Raw genomic sequence first — 27,130 nt, forward strand, 5'->3', positions numbered from 1 at the left:
ACAAGGAAGGAGTACGATCGTCGTTTTAGTCTACATCCAGGAAGAGGTGGAGCAGTTTGATTGCTTGGGTAGTGCTCTAAAAGCGCTTCTAGAAGAAATGCGAAACTTCCAGAAAAAATGGACAAGTTCAAGGGGGTCGCATATAAGAGTGACCATTCCGAACTGACTTGTATTGCGGAGCCGCAATATTTTTCCATGTGTATTCATAATGCCTCGGGAAACACTATTAAATACTGCCGTTCAGTTGGAAAACCGCTGTTCAACGTGCCACTCAGTCATATTTTAAATATGGGAACGCTCTAATTTGAGGGGTAAATCATTAAAAACATTCTGTCACTTCAGAAATTCATACACCGACCGGGGTGGGAATCCGGCTATTATTATCTCAAAACTCCTATACTATCACACTGTCTATCTCTTTCGCACGTGTATAGTTTCAGGCAGTGGCGGATCCAGGATAAGGACAAGGGGAAGGCTAAGTGGGGTAACCTTCCAGCAGTAGTGGTTCCATACCCAAGGTGGGGGGGGTGGGGGGGGCTACAGCTCTCCCTAGCCCCTCTCTGGAGCTGCCACTGAATTTTGTAACACACTAAAAGCGTGTAAAATAGGCCCTAAGTTTACCGCTAATTTGTATTTCAATTCGTTAAAGTAGGTAAATATATCGGAAAATATAATTAAATGCTTTTGTCAAGTGGCAACCCCCAAAAATTTCGATTTTTTCAAGTGTAGCTTTGTACCCATGGATCCGCCACTGGTTTCAGGTACACACTTGTACTCCTTCGGCGGAATTACGGAAGGTGAAGAGGATGAGATGGGTCTCGAGACGCTTGAGAGGTGCGTGTGGAAGAGAATTGAGGTGAAATGGAAGGAGATGAATACGAACGATGCTTTACACGGTGGGCGAGGAGAGACAGCTGCAATACGATATGCAGAAGAGACAGAGAGTGGAGGAAGGATGATGGAAATCGTGATGGTAGAAAGGATGTTCGGTGACCGGAAAAGAGAACTGGGTTTCATGGATACAATTCAAAAAATCAAATGTATAAGGCGTTATACCGGGCTGAAGGATTTAATTGAATGCGGAGGTAATTAGCTAAATTGGTGTCTTGTGTTACATGCAAGCCTACCTTGCAGATCTTATTTTGCTATATTCTGTATACTATTTTCTTATATTCCGTAAAGTTGTGGGCACCGTGAATGTTCTTATACGTTCGCACGACATTTTCGGCTCGTGACGCGTTTGACGTGTAGAAAGATAATAGCGATTACTTAGGAAAAAAATAGTAGATGACTAGTACAGTAAACCTCCTCTTTATGATGAGTTTGACCTACTGTGGCTTCGGCATGCGATCTGAGATAATTTTTTTAAAAGTCATATCTCGCCGATTTTTTTTCCACTCGCACAATTTGCCGTAATTGCACGTCTTTTATGTTTACGAAACGTTTTAAACTTCATCATTTAAATGCGCTTTCAACGGATTCCTCGTTCTAAATGATACGAAATAAACTCACGATCGCTTCACGATCAGTCCTGCGAAACAGATTAACATCAGAAAGCTAAGGTGTACTGTAAAGGCCATTTTACACGGGACACATACTTGCACAATCTGACGTGTGCTCGAGTGTGCAGTCAAAATTGCATCGTGTAAAGTGGTGAATTGCTAGAACATATGCGAGAATTCGTGGACGTGAGATGGCTAAACAGCCCCTGTTCTAATTTCGCTCATGCATTCGCGCAATTCCACGCCATTTAAAGGCCGTTTTACACGGTACAAGGAATTGCGCAATCTGACGTACGTGCGAAGACGCAATCAAAATTGCGTCGTGTAAAGCGGTGAATTGCTAGAATACATGCGAGAATGCGTGGATGCGAGACGGCAAAATAGCCCCTGTTCTAATTTCGTTCATGCATTCGCGCATTTCCACGCCATTTTAGAAATTAATGCAGCTCTAACCTGCGCAATTCCGTGCCCCGTGTAAAACGGCCTTTAGAAATTAATGCAGCCTTAACCTGCGCAATTCCGTGCCCCGTGTAAAACGGCCTTCATGGTTGAATATTTTAAAATGTTACGGTAAAAGGTATAAATTTACATAAAAGGTAATCGCTGCCGGCAACTTGGTTACGTTCACACCGTCATTCCCCGCCTCTGGTCGTGAGGAAGTGGGTCCTCGTGGACTCGCGCGAGACGTCTTCGCCAACACCAGAAGCAATGGAGGGCGCCCTCCCCATCACATCTTGCTGCGTGGACTTTCCCCGCCCCTCTTCCACGAGATTTAAAGTCTCTGCATCAAGGTCAGCCCCGCTTCGTCCTTCGATGAGGACGGACACCGGTCTGACCCCTTCCTCCCCTTCGCATTACTCGCGCGTTTTGTTTCCTTTTCCCCTCTCCGAGGAAGCGATAATTTATTTTCATCTTTTTTCCCGCCCTGGATCCGTTGCCTCTTTTTTAAACTTTTGTCTCACTCCCATTTTCTCCGATCAGGCAGTCAACGTGTCTGTAACCTCGCCACGAGCAAACCCCAAACGTTATTCCTCATAGCAATGCGTAGACATTCTTATTTATCTTTCGCCAGCACCGGCTTGAGAGAGCTAAGAGTCTGCGGTTCTCGCTTCGACTCCGTACTCGTCCGGAAAACGCCAAACAGTTCGGTGAGATTGTAACGATTATCGTCAAGTGTATACTGCATACAGGTTGACAGGATGGCGTCGTAATAGATGGTTAGATTTGCGTGCCTCATGCGCCACGCTCGACTGGTCTTTTTGATGACGGATAACTCGCTTAAAATTTGTTGTATAGTTTCTAAATTTACGGAGCATATAGCGTCAACATTTGCCTGCGTCTCAAAAATGAAAATTTTACCTCAGAATTTTCGTAGATGCAATTATTTTACTATTTGAGAAACAAGCAAATGTTGACAAAGATCTACTTCACATACTTTGACAATTTCAAGAAGATAGAGCAAAATGTTGACGGGTTATTCGTTGGCAAAACAAAAAAGACAACACGACGGATGAGAGGGGAGGGATGCGTCTTCCTAATATTTACTTATGACAGCGACGTAATGCACCTCGTATGAGAAGACATAATCGAGAGAACTCCAGAGATGGGATAGCGTAACTCGGAAGCCTCGCTTTATGGACTTGACCCCCCTGAGAACCGTTAATTCCTTTGAGATCGGGAAATATGCGCCTATTATGCGAGCGGGTCTTTTTCAATAACACTTCATTTGCGTCATTCCTTGGGACATCACGTTTTTGTAGGAAATTCCGAATTGAGATTGTAGAAATCTGCCGTCGCCGTAGTGGGTAGACAGCGTTGTGTTAAATGAATATGTAAAAACTCGAAGGGGCCTATATACCTATCGCTGACGAGATCCGGGACTTGAAGTTGGAAGGCGATTATGATCATGGATGTTTCCTTTCATCAAATGGATTTTCCAAGGAATCAAATCGATCTTTCCATAAGAATTGAATTGAAAACGTTTCCTTTCCATCCTCTCTTCCTTCCTTTTCAAGTAGGTTGGCTGTGGAAGAGCTGTCGCGACATTAAGCTTTTAAATTGCCTATTATATATATCTCATTTTCGACAAAATACCCCAAGTAGTGGATAAACTAATTAGTTCCGGAACATACCAACGTCTAAGTCATTGGCGTTCCAAATTTTTGCGGCTTCGATAAATTCGACTCGTCCTAAATAAAAAAGCAGCAAATCTCGTCCATGTGGGTCATCACGAGGAAGCTTTCCACCTCTCGGTTATATAGCCGCGGTGAAAGAGCAGTTTGGAGAAGGCTGCATACGTATTATGCGTTCGTACGCTTGATTATAGCAGGGGTCAAGTTTACTTAGTTGAGAAAGGTCTAGCATCATCTCGGGGTAACCGGTTCTCCCGCGATATGGTCCGGATGGCAGCAGCCGTTATACGCCGCTAACGGTACATCCGGAGGATCTGCTCCATCTTCACTGCAGAAGCAAGGGAGGTCGTCACAATATCCTACTTAAATGAGCGACGGATGAAAGTCTTCGTATAGGGTCTACATCGCGGAATTTCGAGGCGAAGGCCTCTTTCGTGCGATGACGAAGAGAGAGAGAGCGAATTATCAGGAAATTTACAGAATTGCGTCCAGCGGGCAGGTAATGAGGAAGTCGTGCTTTCGTGGAAGCGTTCCCAAGAAGTTATGGTTGGCATGAGTTAGGAAACGTAGATATTTTTCATGCACAAAATATGATCTAGACATTTCGGAGCAAAAATCCCTCTCGACTGCGAAAGATATGATTCTGAATATATTGTTTTTCGAAGAAAGTAATGAGAGGCTTTGCGAATTCTGGTATTGAACCTTGCAATGACCCTCGAGATCTACCTCAACAACTTATTGGCCGCCAAGGATTATCGGAATGCGACAGTACCAAGTAAGTGAATTGTTAATTTGTGTTTTTAAAATGAATTAGAAAAATTCTTAAGATAGGCCAATAAATGGTAAATAATTTATAACTTTTCGTTCACCTTATTGAAGAAAAGTCGAAAATGACACATGTACGCTGAAACAATTTGTATATTTTCGTTTGTATTAGTTGAGACATGGTTAGAGACAGACCAACGAAATATTGTAAGCTTTTAATGCAGAAGATGCTCTTGGTTTAACAATTTCTCCGTTGAAGATCATGCGCGGGTGGAAGTCGACTGACACTCGAAGGGGTTTGTGGTTGAAACTACACTGCAGGAAAATGATCAGAAAATAATCAATCCTAGATATTAATTTAACACATTAAAAAATCTGCGAGGTGGTGCCTTCATATTAGGATTTTCAATTGAAAACCATGCCCTACACACTGCACGTGAGAAAAACCGTCTGATTGCGGCGAACGACGAGGTCATTTCAATCCGCGCCAAAAAGGTACATCATACTCGGACCATGAGATTCATTTTTTCAGCTAAAAATTAAGAGTAAGTTTAATCGTACTCACCATGTCGAATTTGCCGTCGCGTCGGTGTGTATGAGGTATGCCCTAGCTGTAGAAGGCCAACGACGAGCACACAGAATAACATGTCTCTCGGAAGGGAGAGAGTGGACTGTTTGAAGTCCTCGCTTCAGTGAGGCAATGAAAAGCAACAGTGCCTGCGACCAGCCCAAAATGCCAGGGTAGAGGGAGGGGAGAAAGTCTTTCATAAGAGGGAAAGTGTGTTCATATATGCGATTAGGAAAAGCAGGGTACGGCATTTCCCGCACTTCTCAGACAGTAATACTTCTGTTTTTAAAAATGAAATTGAATTATCCCAAGACTTGCACGTGGTACTGACTATCAGCGTACAAAATAAACGCTCATTATGTCCTCAGTGATATTTACATCCGTTGCACTTTTGGAGCATAATACATAATAACATCCAGTTTACACGCTGTGCCAACCTAATTTATCATGCAATGGACATACGAAATTGAGATTTAAAGGAGACAATTTCCAAAAAAATTCTCTATTAGTACGTAAGGACATTTCTCTGTAGCTTATATTATTTATTTTATTACTCTTACCATGATGCTGATACGAATTTAAAAAGTCTCTAACAAAAAGACCGCGCCGAAATATCGCGCTGTATCGCCCGAGTTCGCTGGTGCGATTTACAGCCTTCAATTTTCACTCTAGCGGAGGGTATCGGAAGCTTTTGGGCTGAATTTCGTAAACATCTGTCCTGTAGAAGCAGAAATGCCGACGGATAACGAAAAAAGGCTGTTACACTGCTACAATTTAGGCTGTGGCCAGAAATATGATCCAGAGGAGAACAAGGAAGGTAATTTTTGTGATTCAAAGGTGAAATTCCTGCTTATTTCCGCCATTTTTGAGACCAAGTGCCTGTGATGACCGTATTTTCTGAGAATGTTCTAGAAAGTCAATTTAAGCTCTTTATTTAGAAATTATCGGTAAAGAGATATTTTTATACGCATCCTTACAAATTCACCGTTTTATTTTAGACTCGTGTGTTCATCACCCTGGTGCACCTTTTTTTCACGACGCTTACAAAGGATGGTCTTGCTGCAAAAAAAAGTGTACCGATTTCACGGAATTTCTCAATATAAAGGTAATTTTGAGGGCTTTGAAGACAAATCACAGTGTTGAACTCCGTGTTGATTACTGAAAGTGCCTTATTTCATCTGTGAGCCTGATGAGTATCATCATCCTTTCATTTTGTTGTAGGGTTGCCATACCTCTTTTCATAGCAATGTTAAACCTCCAGAACCAGAGAAGCCTGTAGTTGATAAGTCTAAGGCTGATGAAGTGATCGAGTACAAGGCACCTCAGCCCTTGATGCGGCCATCACTAAAAAGACCCCCTCTGGATGCTCCATTGGTACGTCATGATGTTCTCCGAAAATGTGGACCCACGATTCTTTCTTGCGTGTATTGCAGTCATCATTGCAGTATATTATCCATTCATGACATATGCTGTTTAATTGAGCTATAAAGGTAGCCTATAACTGCAGAAGATCATTTTTTGTAGTAATTGTTGATAGTTTTTTTTTTCCTTCGACATGCTCAAATCCAAATTTAATGAAAAGTTTAGTCGCTACGTCTTACGTTAGAATTAGTAAATGAAAGCAAATTCCTGGATTCCAATATTGAAGTATAAGGCAATATACCTGGTGGAAAAATTGATCGATATGGAATTCATCATCTTGACTATTCACGATATGTATGTACTTAGCATGAATTTCTCCTATTGCTACTTCTTGCACTATATTCGAGTTGCCAATAAACAATAAGTATATTAAATCCAGGCAACGTAGTAGTTTTACTATATTGGTACTTTGTTTTGGCTCTGTGGTTTTGCAATTTTGAACTCTCGCCATAAATCCATACCTTTGTTAATTTTTCTCCTAGGCTATTTATGTAAAAATTTCTGTGCTCTCTTATATGCAAATACTTCTTTTTTTCCCTCTGCACATTTCTTTCCCCAATTTTGAAGTTCCCTTCTTATATATCAAATTGGCATCGAGTGATATACATGTGGGCTGTGTCATAATATGGGAGGAAAGGTTATTAAAAAATAGTATTGAAAGGAAACCATTTCCTGTTGATATTTTAGGTGGAACTGAAGCCGGATGTGATTGCTCCATCATTAAAACCAACAGAGGTTGTGTCAGCTGCCTCGCCACAGAAAGCAGTTGCTAACAATGAGCTCAAGATTGGAATGCTGTGCAAAAATAGGGGATGTAAGAAGGTAAGACGTGTGTATGCTTTGTTATAGATGTAAGATTGTGTATTTATGCCAAAATTCTGGCTACTCTTTGCATCCTAGGGGTTTGCTAGTGCATAAACTCATCTATTAGGTGCACATTTTTATTTCCCATTGTTTAGCATTGAATGGTGGTAAAGCTAACAAGCAACGCATGCATGATGCTACCAAATTCTCTGGTGACTGGCTGTAACCAAGGAGACTGCATAGAGGAGGCTCAGTTTCATCCCATAAAGGCTGATTTCCGTTGCCAATTCTGTCTCATTTCAATCGGTTTTCAAAAATGTCCGCGGCGCTGTGATGAGTGCAATATGGTGCACTTTTTTCCAAAATTTTGTAGTATAACGTTTACATTGCAAGGAATAGCATTGAAAAGCAATGGGTTTGATAGATCACATGATCATGTGTATAAATTACGGTTAAAGCCCCTAATAATACCTTATATCCCCTTGAAACTCGGATCAATTTGTCTAACAGCGACATGGGTGGTGACTTTTGTGAACCCATTTAAATGCACTGTGGGTGACAACACATTTAGAGGTTACTTGAGAATCCACAATTGTAATATTAGTGGTTGTAACATAGCAAAATACTTAGCTCGCTGGTGTCTGTGCCACATGCAAATATTCTATGGCTATAATGTGAATTACAAGACAAGGTTTATTTATTGGTCATACTTTGATCCTCAACACCATGTTATAGGATTATGAAAGAAGCCCATAATATATTTTTCTTGAACTTCAATGCTGAAAAAAGGGATGTGCTGTATGCAAGAGTAATGCGTTAGTTTATTGCTACCAATATATATTTTACACCTTGAAGATATCTTCATATCATCATAGATACCATCTTCATTATGTAAAATTTGGAACATGCATATGTTTTCATGATAAATCTGGCAATGTTACTTATTCACATTAAAGGTTGGTATAAAAGAATAATTGGGTCTAATTTTCGGGTAGTAATTAAATAACATGGGCTTGGTGTAATAGATTCGTGTAGGTCACCTCACCCAGCAATTCAGTCTAATGACTAATATACCTCTATGTATTCTTTTACTCATTGTCATTTTAGTAATGTAATTCATTTTAAAAATGGTGAAACAGTGGTTCCAGTGATAGAAATTGTATGATGAAATTTTTTATCAATCTTCATGTATTAAATTCTGTCTTTGTCACAGTATTAGCTAAGGCAAATATTTATCAGAATCAAGTTCACATGCTGCTATACAAGGGTAACCTAGAAAATAAGTCTGTGGGATGCTAATTAGTAGGGTAATTTTCTGTTGAAAGTGGTAATATTGTACAAAAGAGGGTAACCTTCTTAGAGTGGGATCTGTAGGGCCACAGTAGCATCAAAAAAATATGATCACAGCATTTTGTTGAACTTGAGCCCTCAATGTTTAATCCCTCGACCTCAATGTCTGTTCTGTATCAAGTTGTAGTGTGTGGATTCATCCAGTTTCTTCATGCCCTTGGTTTGAAATTGGTTGAAATTAATCAGGGCTAATGGGAAGGGTTTAATGAGTGCGTAAAAGGCGAGAAGATGGGTTCATGAGTTTAAGGTGGGATGACATTCACTTGAGGACAATGGTGGGAGAAGCAGATCCTCACTTGTCATGGGTGAACTTCTGGCCGTAGTTGACCATGCAGTTCATGAAAATTGCTGTTAAACTATGGATGAAATCCATGAATGTTACTTAAGAGGCCTCACAACCCATCATCCTTGTTGTCATTTTGAAAAGACTTGATTTTAGCAAAGCTTGCACCTGATGGAATCTGAGATAGCTGACACTGGAGCACAAGTCAAAAAAAGTGACTGCAGCTTGTGAATTTTCAGGCAGCTGCAAGATTGAAGGTAATGCTTTCCTGAAGTCCATCTTTGCGGGAGATGAAACCTGGGTTTTGCACTCTACACCCAGAGAATGATTGTCGATCCAATCCATGTGGAGGAAACTATTCACCTTCCCAAGTGTGAAAAAATTCTAAGTTGTCTAGACTGCCAAGAAGATCATGGCCTCCTTTTTCTGGGACCTTAAAAGAATTCTCCTGAATGATTTTTTTGCTCGAAGAAAAATATTAATGCTTTTCAGTATTTGTGACCCTGTGGAAGCTTTGTCAGGACATCCTGCGCACAAGAGAAGAGGAAAGTTCCTTCTCCATGACAACACACAGTCTTCCGTCATGTTCTCAACCAGTTTTATTGGGATGTTTTGACCCATCCACCTCAAGGTCCTAACTTTGCCCCTTCATGCTTTCATCTGTTTTTCAAAATGAAGGAGGGAAAAGCTGAAGAATTCACAAGTAACAAGGAAATTAAACAAGGAGTCACCAACTGGACCAATGAATTAGTGGGAAGCTTCTTCAAGGAGGGGGTTTCAAAGCCTATTTCTAGGAATACCAAGTGCATTGAGGTTACCGGAGAATATATGGAAAACTAACAAAAAAATTCCAGTAAGATCTAGATTTAATAAAGAACAATGGAACTTATTGTCTGGATAACACTCGTATTTTTGTGTTAATGGATGAAAAGCCAAAAAATAACAATATACATTTGTAAAGGTAATTCAGTGAAGTTTTATTGAAGGATTCATTGCCTCTCTTTTTTTTGTACTTGTGGAATAGAGAAAAAGTATTTGATGCCCATCATTTGCAAAAATGTATATTTTGGAAAGTATTAACTAATGCTAAATATTTATTTTTGAAGAATTAATTCAAAGTACATTTGAGTTTTTATGCCATGTTTTAGATTATGTTTGACCTTAATATCAACATTGTACACTATTCATAAGAGTTGCATTTCGCACTGGGTCTTTTATCTGGGTTAGGAGGTACATTGTCATATATGTACATGGTGATTTTGATCAGGTTGCTTGAGGTAGTTTTTCAATCTCTGACGAATTCCTAGCTTGGTAATGCAGCTTATCACCGAGGTTATTATTATTTATTGTAGTCATATATGCTATGAATTATATGGGTATTACGTATATACCCCATTTTTTTTAGCTTTGATTTCTTTTTAACTGACCATAGGCCTACGAAGGTGAAAACAGCAACTACGAAGATTGTATGTATCACCCTGGAGTCCCTGTGTTTCACGAAGGACTTAAATTCTGGAGTTGTTGCACTCGCAGAACTTCAGACTTCAATGCCTTCCTCGAGCAGCTAGGCTGCAATATTGGGAAGCATAAATGGTTTGAAGATAAGGTAAGGAACTTTAAATTGTATAGAAATCGCTCAATGTCAAAGTATTTACATGTAATTAGGGGTTGGTCTATTTAATTCTTCACTAGTCAGTTCAACTGGGTCTTGGGTTTTGAAATGGAATCTGAACCGAAGCCAAATGGAAATAGTATCAAACTTATGTTGGCAAAACCCTATTTGAAAGCTATTCTAGTGCAGAATATGCGTGCAGCAGACTCCCTAATACCCGGCTGCGGTTTATCCGAGATGCGGATTATCCGTGCATGATTTTTACTCTTGCTTAATTTTTTTCACAATCTTTATTTAAAAAATAAAATCGGACGCAAAATCATCAGAATTACTGCATTAATGCTAGGATAAACCGGGCTCATTATTTCCGTCTGAATCCCCTTCGTGAAACAGAAGCGATCGCGTGCTAGCTGCATTTGCGGGAGCACCGTGTTCCTGTTTTCCAAGCCTCGCAGTGTGACCACGCTCCGCTATAAAGATCGCGAACTGGCGAAGAAAGCTCTCATTGAGTCCGGGAAGTGCTCTAAAATAACAGAATAACTGCATAAATAATAATATACATATTGTTTGTTTTAGGTAAATTATGAACGTTGCAAGACATTAAAGTGTATTGTGAATCAGAATCGACAACCAATTGCAGGAGCCAAACGGAAAATGAAAATATGTATGTAGTAGTGGAGCTGTCCCTTCCTTAACCATAAACATTTATTTATTTAATGGATAAAGCAGTTCAAAAATGTTTATAAGGTACAAAAAATTATTTGATAGTAGCATTTACTTCAGTGAATTAAAATATGTAATAAATAATTCGGTTGATGAGATAATATAAATATTTCCCCACTGTCTCACTTCTTTGGCCACACAAATTCCAAGTGATTTTTGGCCTCGCCAACAAGTTGCATCCACTCCTCCAGTCTATCTCCTGCCGCCTCCAGATCTGCTCTTAGCCCTCTAGTTGATCCCCCTTCACTTGGTCACTCCTTACGAGCCTTGATCAACACCTTTTTCAGCAGCTGGTCCTCCCCTCTTCTTTGCACACATTCCAGCCATCTTAATCTAGTGCTTTTTTTCCAGTGCTTCTATGCCAGTATCCTTAAAAATGTCCTCTCTTATTCTATTTTGAAAATTGTATGCATTTTTATTCCTGGAGAATTTCTTCGTCTTCTGAGACAATTTTACAGGGTGATGCAATCATTATTTGATTGAATTCTATAAAAGATTTTCACACCGTCGGCATATTCAGGGAATAAATAGGGGTGATGACCTCTGCAATATCATTTATAAATACATAGGTTAAATATGATTGGACCTTGTAGTTCTCACGTACGTTCTCCTGCATAGAAGCTTTTAGATGCTGTAGAATTTCAATTTACTTTAAGCTCCCTCTTAATTAGGTAGCTTTCCAGTCAGGTATGTGGTACTCCAACAATTCCGTTAGAATTATTTGGTTGACGTTTTTTATAATTTTCTGCCCTCGATTCTATTTGATGTGGCTGTCGGCTGTTTCCTCACAGTTGAAGGTTATTATATCAGATGTACGCATCCATATTTCATATAGTATCCTCATTCGGAGATGAAATCAGTTTCTGGTAAATTGCACTAATCCCAAGATAGTCGTTTCTTGAGAAGATGAAGTTCACTAGTCAGGTGAAGGAATAATGATTTGAGACATTGATGATTGTGCTAGTTTGAATTATCCATTGACTTCATGGATTTAAGATTGCAATTCATGCAAAACCATTTCACTGCTGGCTTGTTTAGGAGGAGTGTGAATAAGTCACTCTTCATAATTGTACACTTTTCGTGTGTGTGTTTGTCACACAAACTACAAAATATATGCCGGGATTTTGCATCTATTTTCCTTGACCCCAAAACTTAATTTTCATCAGCTGCCATTTTGAGAGTACATGTATAAACTCCCAACAAATATCCTAATTCCTCCCAACAATTATCCTAATTCATCAAAGTAATTTGGTAAATCGATAGAAACAAGAAGTCACAACAAAAAATAAATGCATACCTATCTCTTAATTTTCATCAGCTGCCATTCTGAGAGTACATGTATAAACTCCCAACAAATATCCTAATTCCTCCCAGCAATTATCCTAATTCATCAAAGTAATTTGGTAAATCGATAGAAACAAGAAGTCACAACAAAAAATATTCTCGCATTATCTATTTAATAGCCACAAGCATTGCCAAATACTTTTCATGAGCTGGTGATGTCCTTTGAGTTCTTGTCGAGAAACTGGTTCAGCGAGAGCTGCTTATTGAAGGAAGAAAATGCTCAAAAGAGTGTAAATAACAATAAACCATGCAAGCCCTTTTCATGAGGTGGAGGATTAGCTGAGAAGCTGTGACCCATTCAGCAGCATTTTGTGGCATCATAAAATTATCCCCTGAAAGGATTAAGGCGATTGATTTTGTCACAAATGACTATAGAAATAGCTTGAAGTGGCTTGAGAGTTTTTTCCCATAATCTGCTTGACTGTGGTTTTATTCTTATCCGTTTTTCTTACAGAATGATGGAGCAGATGGAAATGAAGGCAATGGAGATGGCTCTAAGTTGCGCTATCGATACGACTGGCATCAAACAGGCACCCATGTGGTGGTGGCAGTGTATGCCAAGAATTATGATCCTGAGAGGACGACTGTGAATCTTAATCCCGTCCGTCTTGTAATTAGTGTGCTGGATTCTGCTACTGCAAAAACATTTGACCTTGATATTCCTCTTCGTGGGGTAAGTTTTTCAAATTTTTGTTGTTAACCTATTATAGCTGTTAAGGATTAAGCTTTATAATAACCATTTTGTGCTTTGAAATATTGGTTGGTTTCAAATTGTGGACCTTTTTGATTTCACTCTCAAGAGCAACCGAAGTTCTAAATATTCACACAGGAATAAATATTTGCATATATGTACTAGTTCACTTAGAATCCAGCAATAATGGCTACATTATATAAATTTATTTATCAAATTAGGTGGTGGATGTTGACAGTAGTAGTTCCAGCTTCTTAGCCACCAAAATAGAGGTGAAATTGAGGAAGGCAGAACCCGGGTCTTGGGCAGATGTTGCATTACCAAGGAAGCCAGTGGAAAAAAAGCCCAGTGAAGTTCAGCCAGAAAATGAGTCCATGGAAGAGCTAGCTGATGATGTGGAATGTGTGGATCTTGAAGATTTGTGAGGTTTCTCTCCCCTAGGATTTTCAGATTTTAATTTATATGAACTCTGTACATATGTGAAGGATATCTGCCGTGCAATTTTCCCTCCATGGATAAATTATCTCATTTTCTGAAAGCCACTTTTCTAACTAAGCTGACCTGTTATTCAAGAAGTGAAAACTGTGTGATTTGTTGCAGATTTAGTATACCGAAGACTAATTTCTTTATTTTCATATCTCTCTTGATGCACACCATCTGCGGAATAATATTCTTCAGTTGAAGCTGAGAGTGTGTTTGAACAATTTTAGGATTAAGAAATAAGATTTTAGTCAAATTTTTGATCAACTTCTTTTCTGTGAGCAGCGTTATATGCTGATGCATTTAATTGAGGTCAACATTCAAAGAATCACAATTTTATTCCTGAATTGAAGCTTATCCAACCCAAAATCAACTTATTTGCTATCCATGGGCCTTCTTGCTTTTGCCACAAGATAGTGGCACCTATCTCCGCTGGAACTTCTGAATGGAAAGCTAATGGCAGTGCGTATGTTACCTAACTCAGTGGCATATTTATGATGCTGTGTGGAATTATTTTGAAAATAAATTCATCTCTACTAACTTTACTTGTCATTTCAATTCCATTTTGTCCCCACATACTCAGAACAGCCCATTGCCAAATATTGAGAGTAGGAGGTGGCTAAGTATGGAATCGTAAATACTAGAAGCCAAGTCAATCCAATGACAGGGTTCCCACTCTAACTTAATGATAAAATTCACGGTTTTTTCCAGGTTTTCACAGTCTAAATTGTGTCAAATTCACGGTCTATTGATAAGGAAGAAATATTGATCACATAATAATCACTGGCCACACTTTAACTAAAAATATAGCACACGCGATGAACGCCGGGACGCAGCAATGAAAGTGCTCTTATGACTTCGCCTATCGTTAGCAAAATTTAGGGCCGGCTAAAGGTTGTGAGTGGGAAAATGGAGGGTGACAGGGAAGTGAAGAGGTGACTGATTTCTCGCCAGGGTTAATGATCACTTTGGTTTACGGTCGTCCAATCACAGCCTTAAGGTCTGTGTGTCGTCATGGCACAAGGACCAATATTTGCATTACGAATATACGTGTGCAGATAAAGGCGTGGACAGTATGTGCGAGTGACTGACCTTGAAATATGACCGAAATATCTGCGAGTGACTGACCTTGAAATATGACCAAAATATCGATTTTTCTTTTGATACGTCAATCATAGATCTAAAATCAAGTTTGAGAGATTTTTTTAATGTTTAATGACGAAATTCACGGCTTTTTCCAGGTTTTTTCACGGCAGACAAAATTCACTGCTTGTTCACGTTTTTAAGGTTTTCGCGGTTGAGTGGGAACCCTGAATGATACTCACACGTACTCCCACACCGCAGAGCCATAGAGGTCAGGTTGATCGTCTGGGATGGGTGAGTGCATCAAATCGCTGTGCGATGGCCACAACCCTGTTCCAGACTATCTTCAGCAGACGCCCAATTATCCGGCTGTGATACATCTGCGTTACTTATCATCTGTGCATGATTTTCACTCTCGCTCAATATTTTCCGCGGTCTTTATAAAAACAAAACTGGATATAAAATCACTGAATTACTGCATTAACGATTAATGGGATGTTTTACATCTTGCAAAATTTTTCAACAAGTCGAGTGAAAAAGTTTCAGTGAATAAAAAGTTACGTGATACATTAATTTCCAACTATTTGCAATGATCGAGGCCATCGCTAATTCCTTCCTTCTTTGAGACCCCTTTTTGTTCGTCTTTTCACCAAATAGTAATATTTGTTCAAGTGTTTATTTCTTCTTATGTTAATAATTAATTTCAATCAATTGATGGCTTAAATCCATAATTATTATGTTTTTTGGCTAATTTGCGAGACTTTGAAGGCATTTCTAATTTTACGGGTCCGTGTTTGGAACTACAAATGTGAATGTCCTGACATTATTTTACCTTGCGATAGTGAAGTGAATATGGCATCCATTTGAAATATTCTCAAATTCGTGTGCTTGGAAGCTGACGCGTCTACCCCTCCTCCTTTCCCCCACCCTTCTCGCCGCCCGTCAGACTCACTGCAGCACAATACTGTCTAGCATGCTCCATTGTTGCAGCCTCGACTACGTGGAAGTTGATTTTCAAGCCTGAAAAAGTACCTTTGTATTCTTCTATTGATAGACTGATGCACCAGAAAAAAATGAACAGTAGAAAAAATAATGTTACTGTCCTTGCATGCTCAGCCCTTATAGCTCTGGCTGCCGCACAGGATAGGCATGTGCTGCCATTTGCATCAGTGAATTAGCGAGTGGACTGCAAAACTCCTGTGAAACATGGCTTCCATTTTTCCTGTCTATCAGTAGGGGCTAGAAGAAATAGGCTAAAGCATGAAGAAGTCCTTCCTATTTTTCATTCTATACCGGAAGGCGAATCAAAATACGAAATGGAAAATCATTTCGACTCAGACAATGATTTTATTCATCAAAACGTTTCTAGTGAGTCTGAAGATTCAGATGAAACCAGTGCAGACAGTAAGCAGTAATTTACATTACCTTACCATTTCATACAGAGTTATAAAGCAAAGATATTATCCATGATTATTTATAGATTTGTTTATACTGACTCATATAGTGGAAGCATGCAGGCAAAATGATGACAATTTTAATATTTACGATGCGGAGATAGATGCATGTGTAACCATAATTTATGCCCACGAAATATCAGGTACGAATGATCACTCCATTGCAAGTATTAGGTCAAAAGACGTAGTACAATTTGTAAAACGACGATATCCAGGAACTGTTTTGTAAACATTTTGCATTATCTGAGATTTGATGAGAAGTCAAATCAATCCCAGCGGCTGAATAGTGACAAGTTTGCTCTCTTTTCAATAGTATGGGATAGATTCATTAATAATTACATTGCTTGTTTCAAGCCTGGTCTGTACATTACGATTGATGAACCACTTTTCCCCAGTAAAACTAGGTGTCCTTTCACTCAGTACATTCCTTATAAGACGGACAAATACAGCCATAAATATTGGCTAGCTGATGACAAGGATAGCAAATATCTTGCATATGGATTCCTTTATGTTGGAAAAGAAAATTCATGTCATGAAGATTACCAATTAGCTGACAACGTAGCACTGAAATTAATGTAGCCATTTATAAAAAAAGGGTGACATGTTTCTCTAGATAATTACTTCATTTCAGTAAAATTGCTGAACAACTAAAAAACCAGGGTACAAGCATTATGGGAACGGTAAATAAAAAAAGAAAAGAAGTAGCGAAAGAGACCAAATCAATGAAAGAAAACTTCTACAGCTTTTAAGTTTTTAAAAACAACGATGATTCCACACTTAGTCTTTAGCAAGGTAAACCAAACAAGAATATGTATCATAATTCTTAGTTCCATCCATCCCGATGTCAAGGTTGCTTCTGATTCCAATAAAATAAAACACCTGAAACGGCGAAGTTTTACAATGAAACTAAATACGGAGTAGATGTCGTAGACTAAATATGGTGGGCACATATACCACAAGAACATCTATTTGGCAATGGCCTATCCTCTCGTTTGAAAATACTCTCTACTTCGCAGATATTAATTCATGGATAGTGAGCAAGAAAACTACCTCCGAAAACACTTCCGGCAAGGCATTTTTGAAAAAGCTTGTTAAAGAGTTGGCTGATCCTAATGTTACATCTAGGCAAAAGTGTGGCGTGTTCTATGCTGAAGATTATTCTGACGGGATGCTGCTTACAAACTTTGGCCTGGCAAGACAAAAATAATCAACCAATCGAAAATTGTATGAACTGCCAATAATCTGTATGTGGACATTGTACCGCCGTAAATGAAAGACGAGGCTTGAACTGTGAAGAACCTTAGACAAATGTGTGGCTTACTAACTCTAATAAAAATATTTTTTATCTTTGTATGTACTCATATATTCTCTAATTTCTCGCAAGTCTTCAATTATCTTGTCACCTGCCATGTAGCCTATGTAATATTTTAAATCATTAAAAGATGATAATAAAATATTTTAAAAGGTTTATGTTTGCTGCTATATGAAATTCCTTGGTGTTAATGCCATTTAAAAAATGAAACATGAAAGAAAATGGAATTTCAAAGCAATACTTGCGAAACTCGCATTTAAAAAATTCATAAGTTTTTGTTAAAACTACATTTGAAATATTACCATCACAAATAAAAATTATAAATTAAAGTGATATATGTATCAATAAAATTTGAGACAATCCGCAAAAATATAGAATGATAAGGTAGGAGTCAAAATTACTCCATTTGGTAGTTCCATGAGGGGTATCAAGTCCGGCATTTCTAGCATTAAAATAGCTTCGATACTTAACTTTATCTAAACCATGTTTTTCATCACAATTTGCCCAGCCACCCTTATAAAACTAGCTGTCAAAAAAAGTATGGCTTATAATTCTTTTTCAAATATTGTTTTGTGATTGCCTACTTGAAGGGAACCAATGATTAAAAAAAATGTCTAGCGACAAATTTTATTTATATTGGATGATTTGAAATGGTATGACCCTTTACAAGTGCACCATAATGACAATGTCTACGAAGAAAACTCCTATCCATTTTGATAATATAATTGACTCCTTGCCCCTTAGATGAGTGTCATCTATGAAAGATCTTGAAATTATTGCGGACAGCGAACTTCTGTTCTCTGAACACATGCATGCGAAGAAATCAAGAACCATGTCACTCTTAGGACTACTCTACTGGTTCACAGATATCACCAGTACTAAGGCATTCCAATCCTACTCCTCTTCCACAGTCCTTCCGACGATCACCTATTGCTCCCCAATTTGGTCAATGTCTGCTCCCACCAACCTTGCCACCTTTAACAATGTTAAATTTTTTTTGCAAAAATTGTAAAACATAGAAACCTAAATCTCCACGAGGCACCTTATAGTAATGCAGTTTTATCCTCTTTATCCCTCCCGTCACCGACTTTAATCACACATAAAATTCATTCACAATGCCACTAACTCCCACTTCGACAGTCCTGATATTGTTTCCTTCTTCAACGTCATAGTACCTTCCTGCCACACCCGTTCTATCTCTTTACTCTACATGCCTACAATTGGGCTATCAGCAATTAAGTGCCCTCTTTTCCACAGACTTTCTTTTCTGATAAATTCTCTCCCTGCTGATATAGATTCGTTTTCTTTGTCAATCAAAAATTTTACTCACCAGCTCAGGAAAATTTTGTGCTTTCCAGATCAGGTCATTCACCAGCCCTTTCTATAATTTGCGACATTCACTACCAAGCATGGCATAAGACCAGGAATGGGGTTCACCAATGGGCTGTAGCTTCTAGCATGCTATGTGTTGCCATCCTTGAACTACAAGGGCCGAACATTTTGCTCCTTGCACTACAGTTAAATTACCATGGAAATGAAGGAATCTGGATAGAAAAGTTATGCATGAAGCGACAGGTCAGTATTACTGTAACGATTGCCTTTTGTCATATGTATTCCCTTCGTGACTTACTGATTGCCGTGACCAATTCCCAACTGTAATGAGTGATATTATTTTTGAAGTGATTACTTCTTTAGCAGCGTTAAGCACTTTTGCGGGATGGGGAAAAGCATAGAATTCACGTGAGCATCACCGACCCGACACCGCGATCGCTACAGCAAGATATACATTTCCGTCTTAAAATTCGTCTCTTTTTATCACATCCTCGGTAGTAGAGTGGTCAGTTTCCGTGCCTGTCACGCGGGAGACCAGGGTTTGATACCCAGCCGGGGAGGATTTTTTTCTCAATCACATACAATTTAAAAAATTTTACAATAGATATTTCAACTTCGCAGGCTGACTAGGTATAGTAAAAGTTTTTTTTACTATGATAAGTACATTTTCCGGACCATATCAGACCTTACAAGAAGGTATATTGCAAATATAATTGCATCAAATATTACTATTTAATAAGTAAAAGTACATTACTATTTGTAACTACATATTCCGACCCATATCAGAACTTGAAAGAAAGAAGTTATATTTATAATTGCATAAGATATTATCACATCCCAAGTTATTCTTAACAATAATTCCAAAGAATTTTTTAAGTGAAAACTTCTCTAGCGGCATTACGCACATTTGTGGGATAGGGAAAAAGCATAGAGCGTCACCGACTCGACACCGCGATCGCTACAGCGAGATATACATATTGTAGCTGTTGCCGTTTGGCTCGGTTCATGGTGTAGTAAAGAGGCATTTACGAGGTAGGGAAGGCTTGCGTAAATTATGAAGGGTCGAATAAATATTGTAAAGTGCTATTTAATGTTATGTAAATGCTCATGTAATTTTGTGTGAATGTGTGTGTGAATGTGAAGTGATGAATGAATGACTAGATTTTGTATTTTTCCGTCCCCCATCCCTCCCACGATTCTTCCGTCTACGAAGTGGAAAGTTCTGGTGCCTACGTGATACGTAGCATGTTTCTCCCCATCCCACTGTGAAGCCGAAACACCTGCGTACGGAGATGATGAAATCCTCCAACCCCGCCCTCCACAGAAACCACCCCCCCTCCCCTACGGAAGAATAGCCGAAAAAACCCGATGCCCGGGGTTTTTCCGTCTCCCCATCCCCCTCCCAGAAAGTGGCTATATAAGCGGAGTAAGGACGACATGCAAGGACTATTCTGCTGGAGAAATCAGCCGGAGGCTCTGCTTGACGAAGCACCAGTTCTGTGAGGAGAGAGAAAGAAAGGAAGGCAGCCCAACGTGGAAAAAGACGCGAGTATTAAACGGCGGTGACTTTGGAAAGAGGAGATAAAACGGTATCTTCCTAGCACGCGCAGCAGAAGACGTCAATCCACGGCGCCAACACAGGAGTTCTCTCATCCCACAGCGATACTAGTCACAGTATCGAGCCAGCCGAGGAAATCTTCTCCACCAGCAAATCAGCGAGAGTGATAAGTACTCTAGCCACCAATATCCCCAAATTTCAACAGAATCAGAAGAGCCCCACTCCCCATTTCCCTCTTTCTTCCATTCAAGAGAAGAAGAACAGTGATATTCTCCCGTACATTTTTTTTATATTTTTTTTTAAGTTCCCCTGTATCCCCGTGTGTGTGTGAATGATTAATGGTAGTTAGTAGGACAATAAGAGATTATTTGGAATTGGTGTTTGTCACTTTTCAAGCATTTTATAATATTTCACGCCAACAATTGTAATCAGGGTTTATTTTATTTTCTGTCATTTATTAATTGATGTTATTAGGTTCCTAACTGGCCAGTAGCAGTAATTTAATTTGTGTTATTCAAAGAGTTATTCATTTATGTATTTTGTGGAACATTTCCTATTTAAAGTGATCATTAAACGTGTTGTTGGAATTGTGAACTGTTACGTAAGCCTTCATTATTTCGTACGCGCCAGCCTCCATTCAGCAAGTGAACCTACCCCAACTTATCTTCCTATTTCTTTCCCCCCTCCCTCCATTTCCCCTAGCCATCGAACCACGACCCGCTCACCTTGAGCAATCCCTCCCCCACCCCTCTGAAAGTGGAACCCGGACGGAGTGTGGACGGGTGGGTTACAATATGTATAGTGTGTATAGGGTATACAATGGTATAGGATGCGTCACCGCTATACTTTCACATACTGAATACTGGGATCTGTCTGCTTCCAGTTCTATACTGTACATATGTACTTTTTCTATACAGTGCGTATTATTTTGTAGACTGTTAATAGAGATTAATATATACACTTTGTTGATATATTGTTAATATATAGACTGTTAAAGTTTTTTTGTTTTAAAAATATTAAAATTGAAAATAAAAATCTATAGTGTATATTGTATAAGTTCATTAAATATAAAGAGCTCGTGCAAGAACATGCAGAAGAGTGTACACGCTATAAAAATACAGGTCAGTACAATTTAAGGCAGCTTCTTTTATGTGCATAGTGAACAATTATAGGTTTAAAGTATATTAAGTAAAAGAAATAAAAGCATATTATATTTTAATATATAAATGATGATAATTTCTATTCATACACATCGTATTTTTAATAAATATTTAATAATAAACAGTTTGCTGAAAAAAATAATTTCAATTTTTGTTGAAAAATGAGTATTACTGGAAAAATTAGTTCTTTAATAATATTAAATCTATATAAAAAATAAATGGATAATAATTATTTCAGTTTTCACTTCTGTCGGCCAGTCCCACGACTGCCCCGTTTTTTTTTATACCTATATGTATCATTTGCTATTAGGCTGATAAAGCCCAGTATCTTATTATCCTGGAGAAATCAATGTGTGGTGTATTTGACTAGGAGAAGAATATTGATACATATGGTAACTTCAAAATACAGTGCACATCATAGCAGTGATAAACATTGCCAGAAAGATAACTCTTCCTAATTTCTGCAACTATTCATATGGATTATGAGGGGCAAATAAATTTTTTTCAAGAAGTCTTTATTGTTCATTATTTCATATGCTCAACCACTTATATGTAGTTCATCTTAATTTAATATTTGAGTTGAAAATTAGGTAATATGCACAAAATATTTTAGAAACAACTACAAAATTATTACCACATGAAAAAGACAACAACCCAAGTATAGGTAATATACCGCATTGAAAATTTTAATGACAGGACCTGAAAGTAAAAAAAGACTAGTATTAATAAAATTAATACCTTTTATTTATTTTTAGAGGCAAGAGGAGAGATCTATTGGAAGATATAAAATGCATGGAATAAAAATTGCAGGAGGGGAATAAACTTACTGAAGAATTAAGAAAGGGAAGGCAAATGTTGTAAGTACAACCTTATAAGGTGGGAGGAAAGGGTCGCTGAGAGGGTGGGGGAATAGGGGAAGTTAGGGAGGTTGTGAGTTAGGGGGTGGGTTATAGGGAGGGAGGTTAGGAATAGGTTAGTTTCCTTCATAAAAGAAAGCGAAAGGCATTGATTGCAATTCGTTACCCACCATTAGTGTATTCGTAATATACAAATTAATTGGTTTAGAAATATGTACCGGTTTAGACGAATGGCAATGGTCAATTTTAACCTCATTTGAAAAAAGCCAGATTGGCGCCACTCCACTCCACGTGACGTCACAGGGACCTTATAGTTTCTATATGAGTAGATAGGAAGTTTACATCGTCTGAGATTACTAATGCATGTGTGAGGCACAGACTTCAAGGAAACATCTCTTAATAACCACCTATTAAAACTGTCTATGGTCGGAAAGTTTCCTTCGTTTGGTAAGTTATAAATAACCCTTATTTAAGCCATGCGCTACCTGGTAACAGAGTACTCAGCTACCTGCTAGCAACCAGCATCACTGCAGTGCATAATATACTTGCCCCAAGGTCACCTCACACGGCGACAGCTGGAACCAGAATGATGTCACACAGGCTTTTCCCAGCATTCATACTTAGCCGTCGCATTTTCGTGTGCTTGAAAATTTTCACTTTTCAATTAATTGCAAAAAATAGATATCGTAATTTACAAATCTAAAAGCGTGAAATGCGTACTCCAGGAGTAATAATCTTTCGATTAAGGCAATAAAAAAATAATAGGAAAATATTTGGGGGTGGGGTGTTGGAGTGAGGGAGTTTGGAAGTTAGGGGTGTGTTGTACGGAGGTAGGTTGGTAGTTGGGCATAGTTCTCGGAGGGAGGGAGACGGGGGGTGGGTTGTAGTGAGGGAGTTTGGGAGTAATGGGGTGGTTTGACGGAGGGAGGGAGGCTGCTATTCAGGGGGTGGGCTGTTGGAGTGAGGTTGGCTGGGAGTTAGGGGGTGGACTGTCGAAGGGAGGGAGGATGGGAGGTTAAAATGGGGTATGGTGGTGAGGGACAGACAAGGAGAGAAAATGGTGGATAGCAGTGTGGGAGTCAGGTAAGAGGACTTACCTGCTAACAGTATTGAATCCTCTACTCCTCTCACATACTAGAATGACTTATTTAATACAGCTCATTGAATTCCAAGGAAATTATTTATATTATTCGTCCATTTAATTATGTATCATTAGATGAGTAACTACTTTTGAGTTTGACCATGAAATGATGACGAAGAAAATTTTTCATTATGTAATCAAAAACATTCGCTATGCCATTGTTTCTCCCACAATTTACACAGGGAAAAGAGTGCCTGTTGAGTGCCTATTGGAGATTAAATGAACCAAGTATGAACACCCTACGAACAATCTCACACCACACATGGAAACTTGGAAACCACCTTTCGACAGCTGGTACTGTTTGCAGCTTGTTCCTCACCCAGCAGGCAACAAGCATTTCTGGGACAGTAGTGAACAAACTCTTATCAGACAGGGTCCAGTTGGTTATATATTTCACCAGACAGGGAATTAACAATAACAGTGAACAGGCAGGCACTCCCCAATTGGGAAAAAAACAGCCGGTTCAATTGCGTTTCACCCGCAAGGTTTCCGCTGGAATTTATTATGATGATTATGTATCAACTTCCACTAATGAAGTGAGCACGCAATCATGGCTTATACACATTGAATCCTCTACTTCACCTATTACTTGCAGGAAGGGGCAAGTTGGTTATATGTTTCACCGGCCAGGTTACGAACAGAAAATACTGAACAGGTTCTCAACAGACAGGCTGGCTCCAAAAAGATAGTGGGCACGCTGCTCCCATCTACCTAGGGAAGATAGCAAATGCAAAAACAACGCCAATGACATTATACCATTAAACATTTTAACATGCATGTGGTTGACTGAGTTGTGTTCAAATAGTTGGTTGTGAAGAAAAATTATATTTATACAAGTATTATTTAACCTGAGCTAAATCTTCATACCTTTCCCTTGGGCTACAACCTTGTCGTGGTGGAAAGGATTGCACGTTCCGATGACCCCTAGTTCTGCGCTGGCAAGATTAATTCACAATTATTTCTGATAGAGCTGACCATGCCAGATAGGTCGAAAAATAGGAGCCAGACGAAAGGTGGTCCACATGATGGTGTCACATAAAAAACACTGTTGGAATGGGAAACCCTATCAACTATCTCTTCCCTGAAAACATGGAGTTTGATCGAATGAGCCTCAGATGGAATTGAGGGACCTAAACCTTGAGGACGGGTGTCATAGGTGGCAGCAAGGTTGCAAGGTCCTCGGGGTCCGTATCATGCAAAATCCTTGCAAAGACATGTCATCATCATCTTTTTCAGCATCAGCAGTGAGGAGGAGGAGGATAAGAAGACCAAGAGAATGGAGAATAAGAAGGCATCGATGAATGTAGAGATGTGGAATGTGAGGACAATGATGAGGGTGGGAAAACTAGAAAATATAAAAACCATATAGATATCTTGGGTCTATCCAAAGTGAGGTGGAAGGACAGTGGGGACTACTGAGTGACAGGTACAGGGTTATTCATACATAGTGGTGGGGAAGAAAGTCGACGAGGGGTAGCTTTAGTATTAAACGGGAAGATCGGTAAGCCTGTGATAGGTTAATGGCGAACTTCATCCTTTGGTGTATTTAACTTTGCACCCGTGCGCGTGACTGCGTACAAAGTCACTTGTTCCTTCAGTGCTTTGAAATTCGTCGCCGCAGACCAGCGGCAAATAAGGGTTTTTCTCCCCGACAGTGGCTTAGTAAGCACGACCCTCGCCACATGTGCCACAGTGTGGACTTGTGACGTCAACATCTTGTTCGGTAAAACCCATCCTGAAGTTCGCTCTGAGAAGATGGCTTGGTGGTGTAACTGGTAGCACGCCTGACCGGCAATCGGGAGATCCGGGTTCGAATCCCGGCTAAGTCAAATATTTTTTCATGGCGAACTTCATCCTTTGGTGTATTTAATAGATCAGGTAAGTGAGAGAATTCTTGTGGTAGAAATTGAGGCACCACTCACCAACCTTGTGGTGGTTCAAGTTTACGTGCCCACTAGCAGTCATAGAGAAGAAGTATATGAGGTGTATGAACAGCTCATGGAAATAATTTGAGAGACTCTGGGTAAGAAAAATCTGGAGGTGTTGGGGGACTGGAACGCTTCAGTTGGGGAAGGGACTGTGAAATAAAAATGGTGGTGTTTTGACTGCCTCTATGAGTATTTCGGGATTTACTTTTTTGACGAATGCATCCCAAAAGCATAGCCAAAATGAACATGTTTCAAAAATAAAAACAGCAGCCTGCCAGTAAAGGAACATGTCAAATTCATGCATTAAAACACATGCATTCATCGTCTCAAGTAATGAAGCTTCGCCGAAAAACATTAAAATTTCAAGTCACACTTCACTCGTCATCAGGCCAGAACAAGAAGAGATTCCAACTGTTAGAGCCGGGAGGTTGAAATTCATATAAAAAGCTTAATACCTTCACTTAGGAGATGAGGAATGATAACTATGCCGATGATAAACCAAATTAAAGAAAGATTGGTACATGAATGGGCATTGCGGGTTCACAACTAAAATCGCATTTGATGACATACCATATTGAAAGTAATTCGTAATTCCACCAGACGATTCTGGCGTACTTTCATTTCTACATCAAAGTATTACACAATGAATTAAAATGAACAGATTGCAAAAATACTCACTCATTCCACAAGAACTTCATCGACGGCCAACAGGATGGATACCTTGCCCCAGCGGTAGTCCAATCGCTTCTAGCCTTCTAGGCCTTAAGTCTCGAGATTCTCGTTATTCAAAACTGTTTAGGATTTAAAATAACAGCTATCGAGGTTCAATCATGGTGTACCTCGTTCTTGAAACACCAAAGCACACGTATCAATGAAAAATTATCGCACAAAGTATTGAACAAAGGAAGGACGTAACGCTGCCGACCAAGAACGCTATCAAATTGCATGGTTCCTAGCGTTCCTAGATTCCTAGTTTCTGGCGGGGCCTAAAGAGGGCGATGCGACTCGGTGAGTTTGGCAAGGTGGAAGGCAGTGGTAGGGGAAGCCTTGGAGGGCTCGCGGCGAAGGAATGATTAAACCAAAGCCCTTATATACATATATAAGGGCCCCGTATATAAGGGCCATGGATTAAACATTACACATCAGAAGCGTAGTCAGGAATTTCGTTCGGGGAGGGGGGGGGGGTCCGAAAACAGGGTACTAAGTAATGGGTTTTAAACTAATTTTAACACTTTTCACTATCGAAAAAACTTCATTTGTTAAAGAAATATTATTTAGATTTATGATTTTTCAATATATTGTTTTCTTTTATGTAGGAAAATGATTGTGTTTTTATAATTCGGGGAAGGTCCGGACCCCCCCTTGGCTACGCCACTGTTACACACATGATGTATTCTCCATGGGCAGAGGTATCGAGGCATGGAGAGGGAGTAGCAGCAGTGGTAAGAGGGAAGGGTATGTCGTTGAGTGGGTAGGGAAGGGAGGGGGTTATTTAATCGAAAGAGGGAAAAGGGCAATGTCAGAAGCAGGGCTGGAAACGCGATCCAACGGAACCTGTTAAATGGGACAGCAACGAACAAAGCATTTGGGAGGTGACACGCCTTCAGGAAGAACACTACACAGCGTCGT

General features: G+C 39.3%; 2 protein-coding genes and 1 non-coding gene across 3 annotated transcripts in view; 2 read left to right on the forward strand and 1 right to left on the reverse strand.

Moving 5' to 3' along the window:
- Positions 1-5,545, reverse strand: part of LOC124160209 — a 59,432-nt gene extending 53,887 nt beyond the window's left edge. The window contains exon 1 of the mRNA XM_046536001.1: positions 4,965-5,545. Within this exon, the coding sequence (XP_046391957.1) occupies positions 4,965-5,046 (82 nt within the window). The 5' untranslated portion in view covers positions 5,047-5,545. The remainder of the gene's footprint in view (positions 1-4,964) is intronic.
- A 90-nt stretch (positions 5,546-5,635) lies between these two features.
- Positions 5,636-14,216, forward strand: LOC124160210 (cysteine and histidine-rich domain-containing protein morgana). The gene is made up of 7 exons (XM_046536002.1): positions 5,636-5,784; positions 5,966-6,072; positions 6,189-6,341; positions 7,077-7,211; positions 10,259-10,432; positions 12,960-13,178; positions 13,418-14,216. Exons 1-7 carry the CDS (start codon positions 5,700-5,702, stop codon positions 13,619-13,621), a joined length of 1,077 nt encoding a protein of 358 aa, XP_046391958.1. The 5' UTR covers positions 5,636-5,699; the 3' UTR covers positions 13,622-14,216.
- Positions 14,217-25,330: 11,114 nt separating this feature from the next.
- Positions 25,331-25,402, forward strand: Trnaa-ggc. The gene has a single exon. It is a non-coding gene; the product is annotated as a tRNA-Ala (tRNA).
- The last annotated feature ends 1,728 nt before the right edge of the window (positions 25,403-27,130 follow it).

The sequence above is a fragment of the Ischnura elegans genome, chromosome 6 (genome assembly GCF_921293095.1).
Source record: "Ischnura elegans chromosome 6, ioIscEleg1.1, whole genome shotgun sequence".
Taxonomy (NCBI): Eukaryota; Metazoa; Arthropoda; class Insecta; order Odonata; family Coenagrionidae; genus Ischnura; species Ischnura elegans.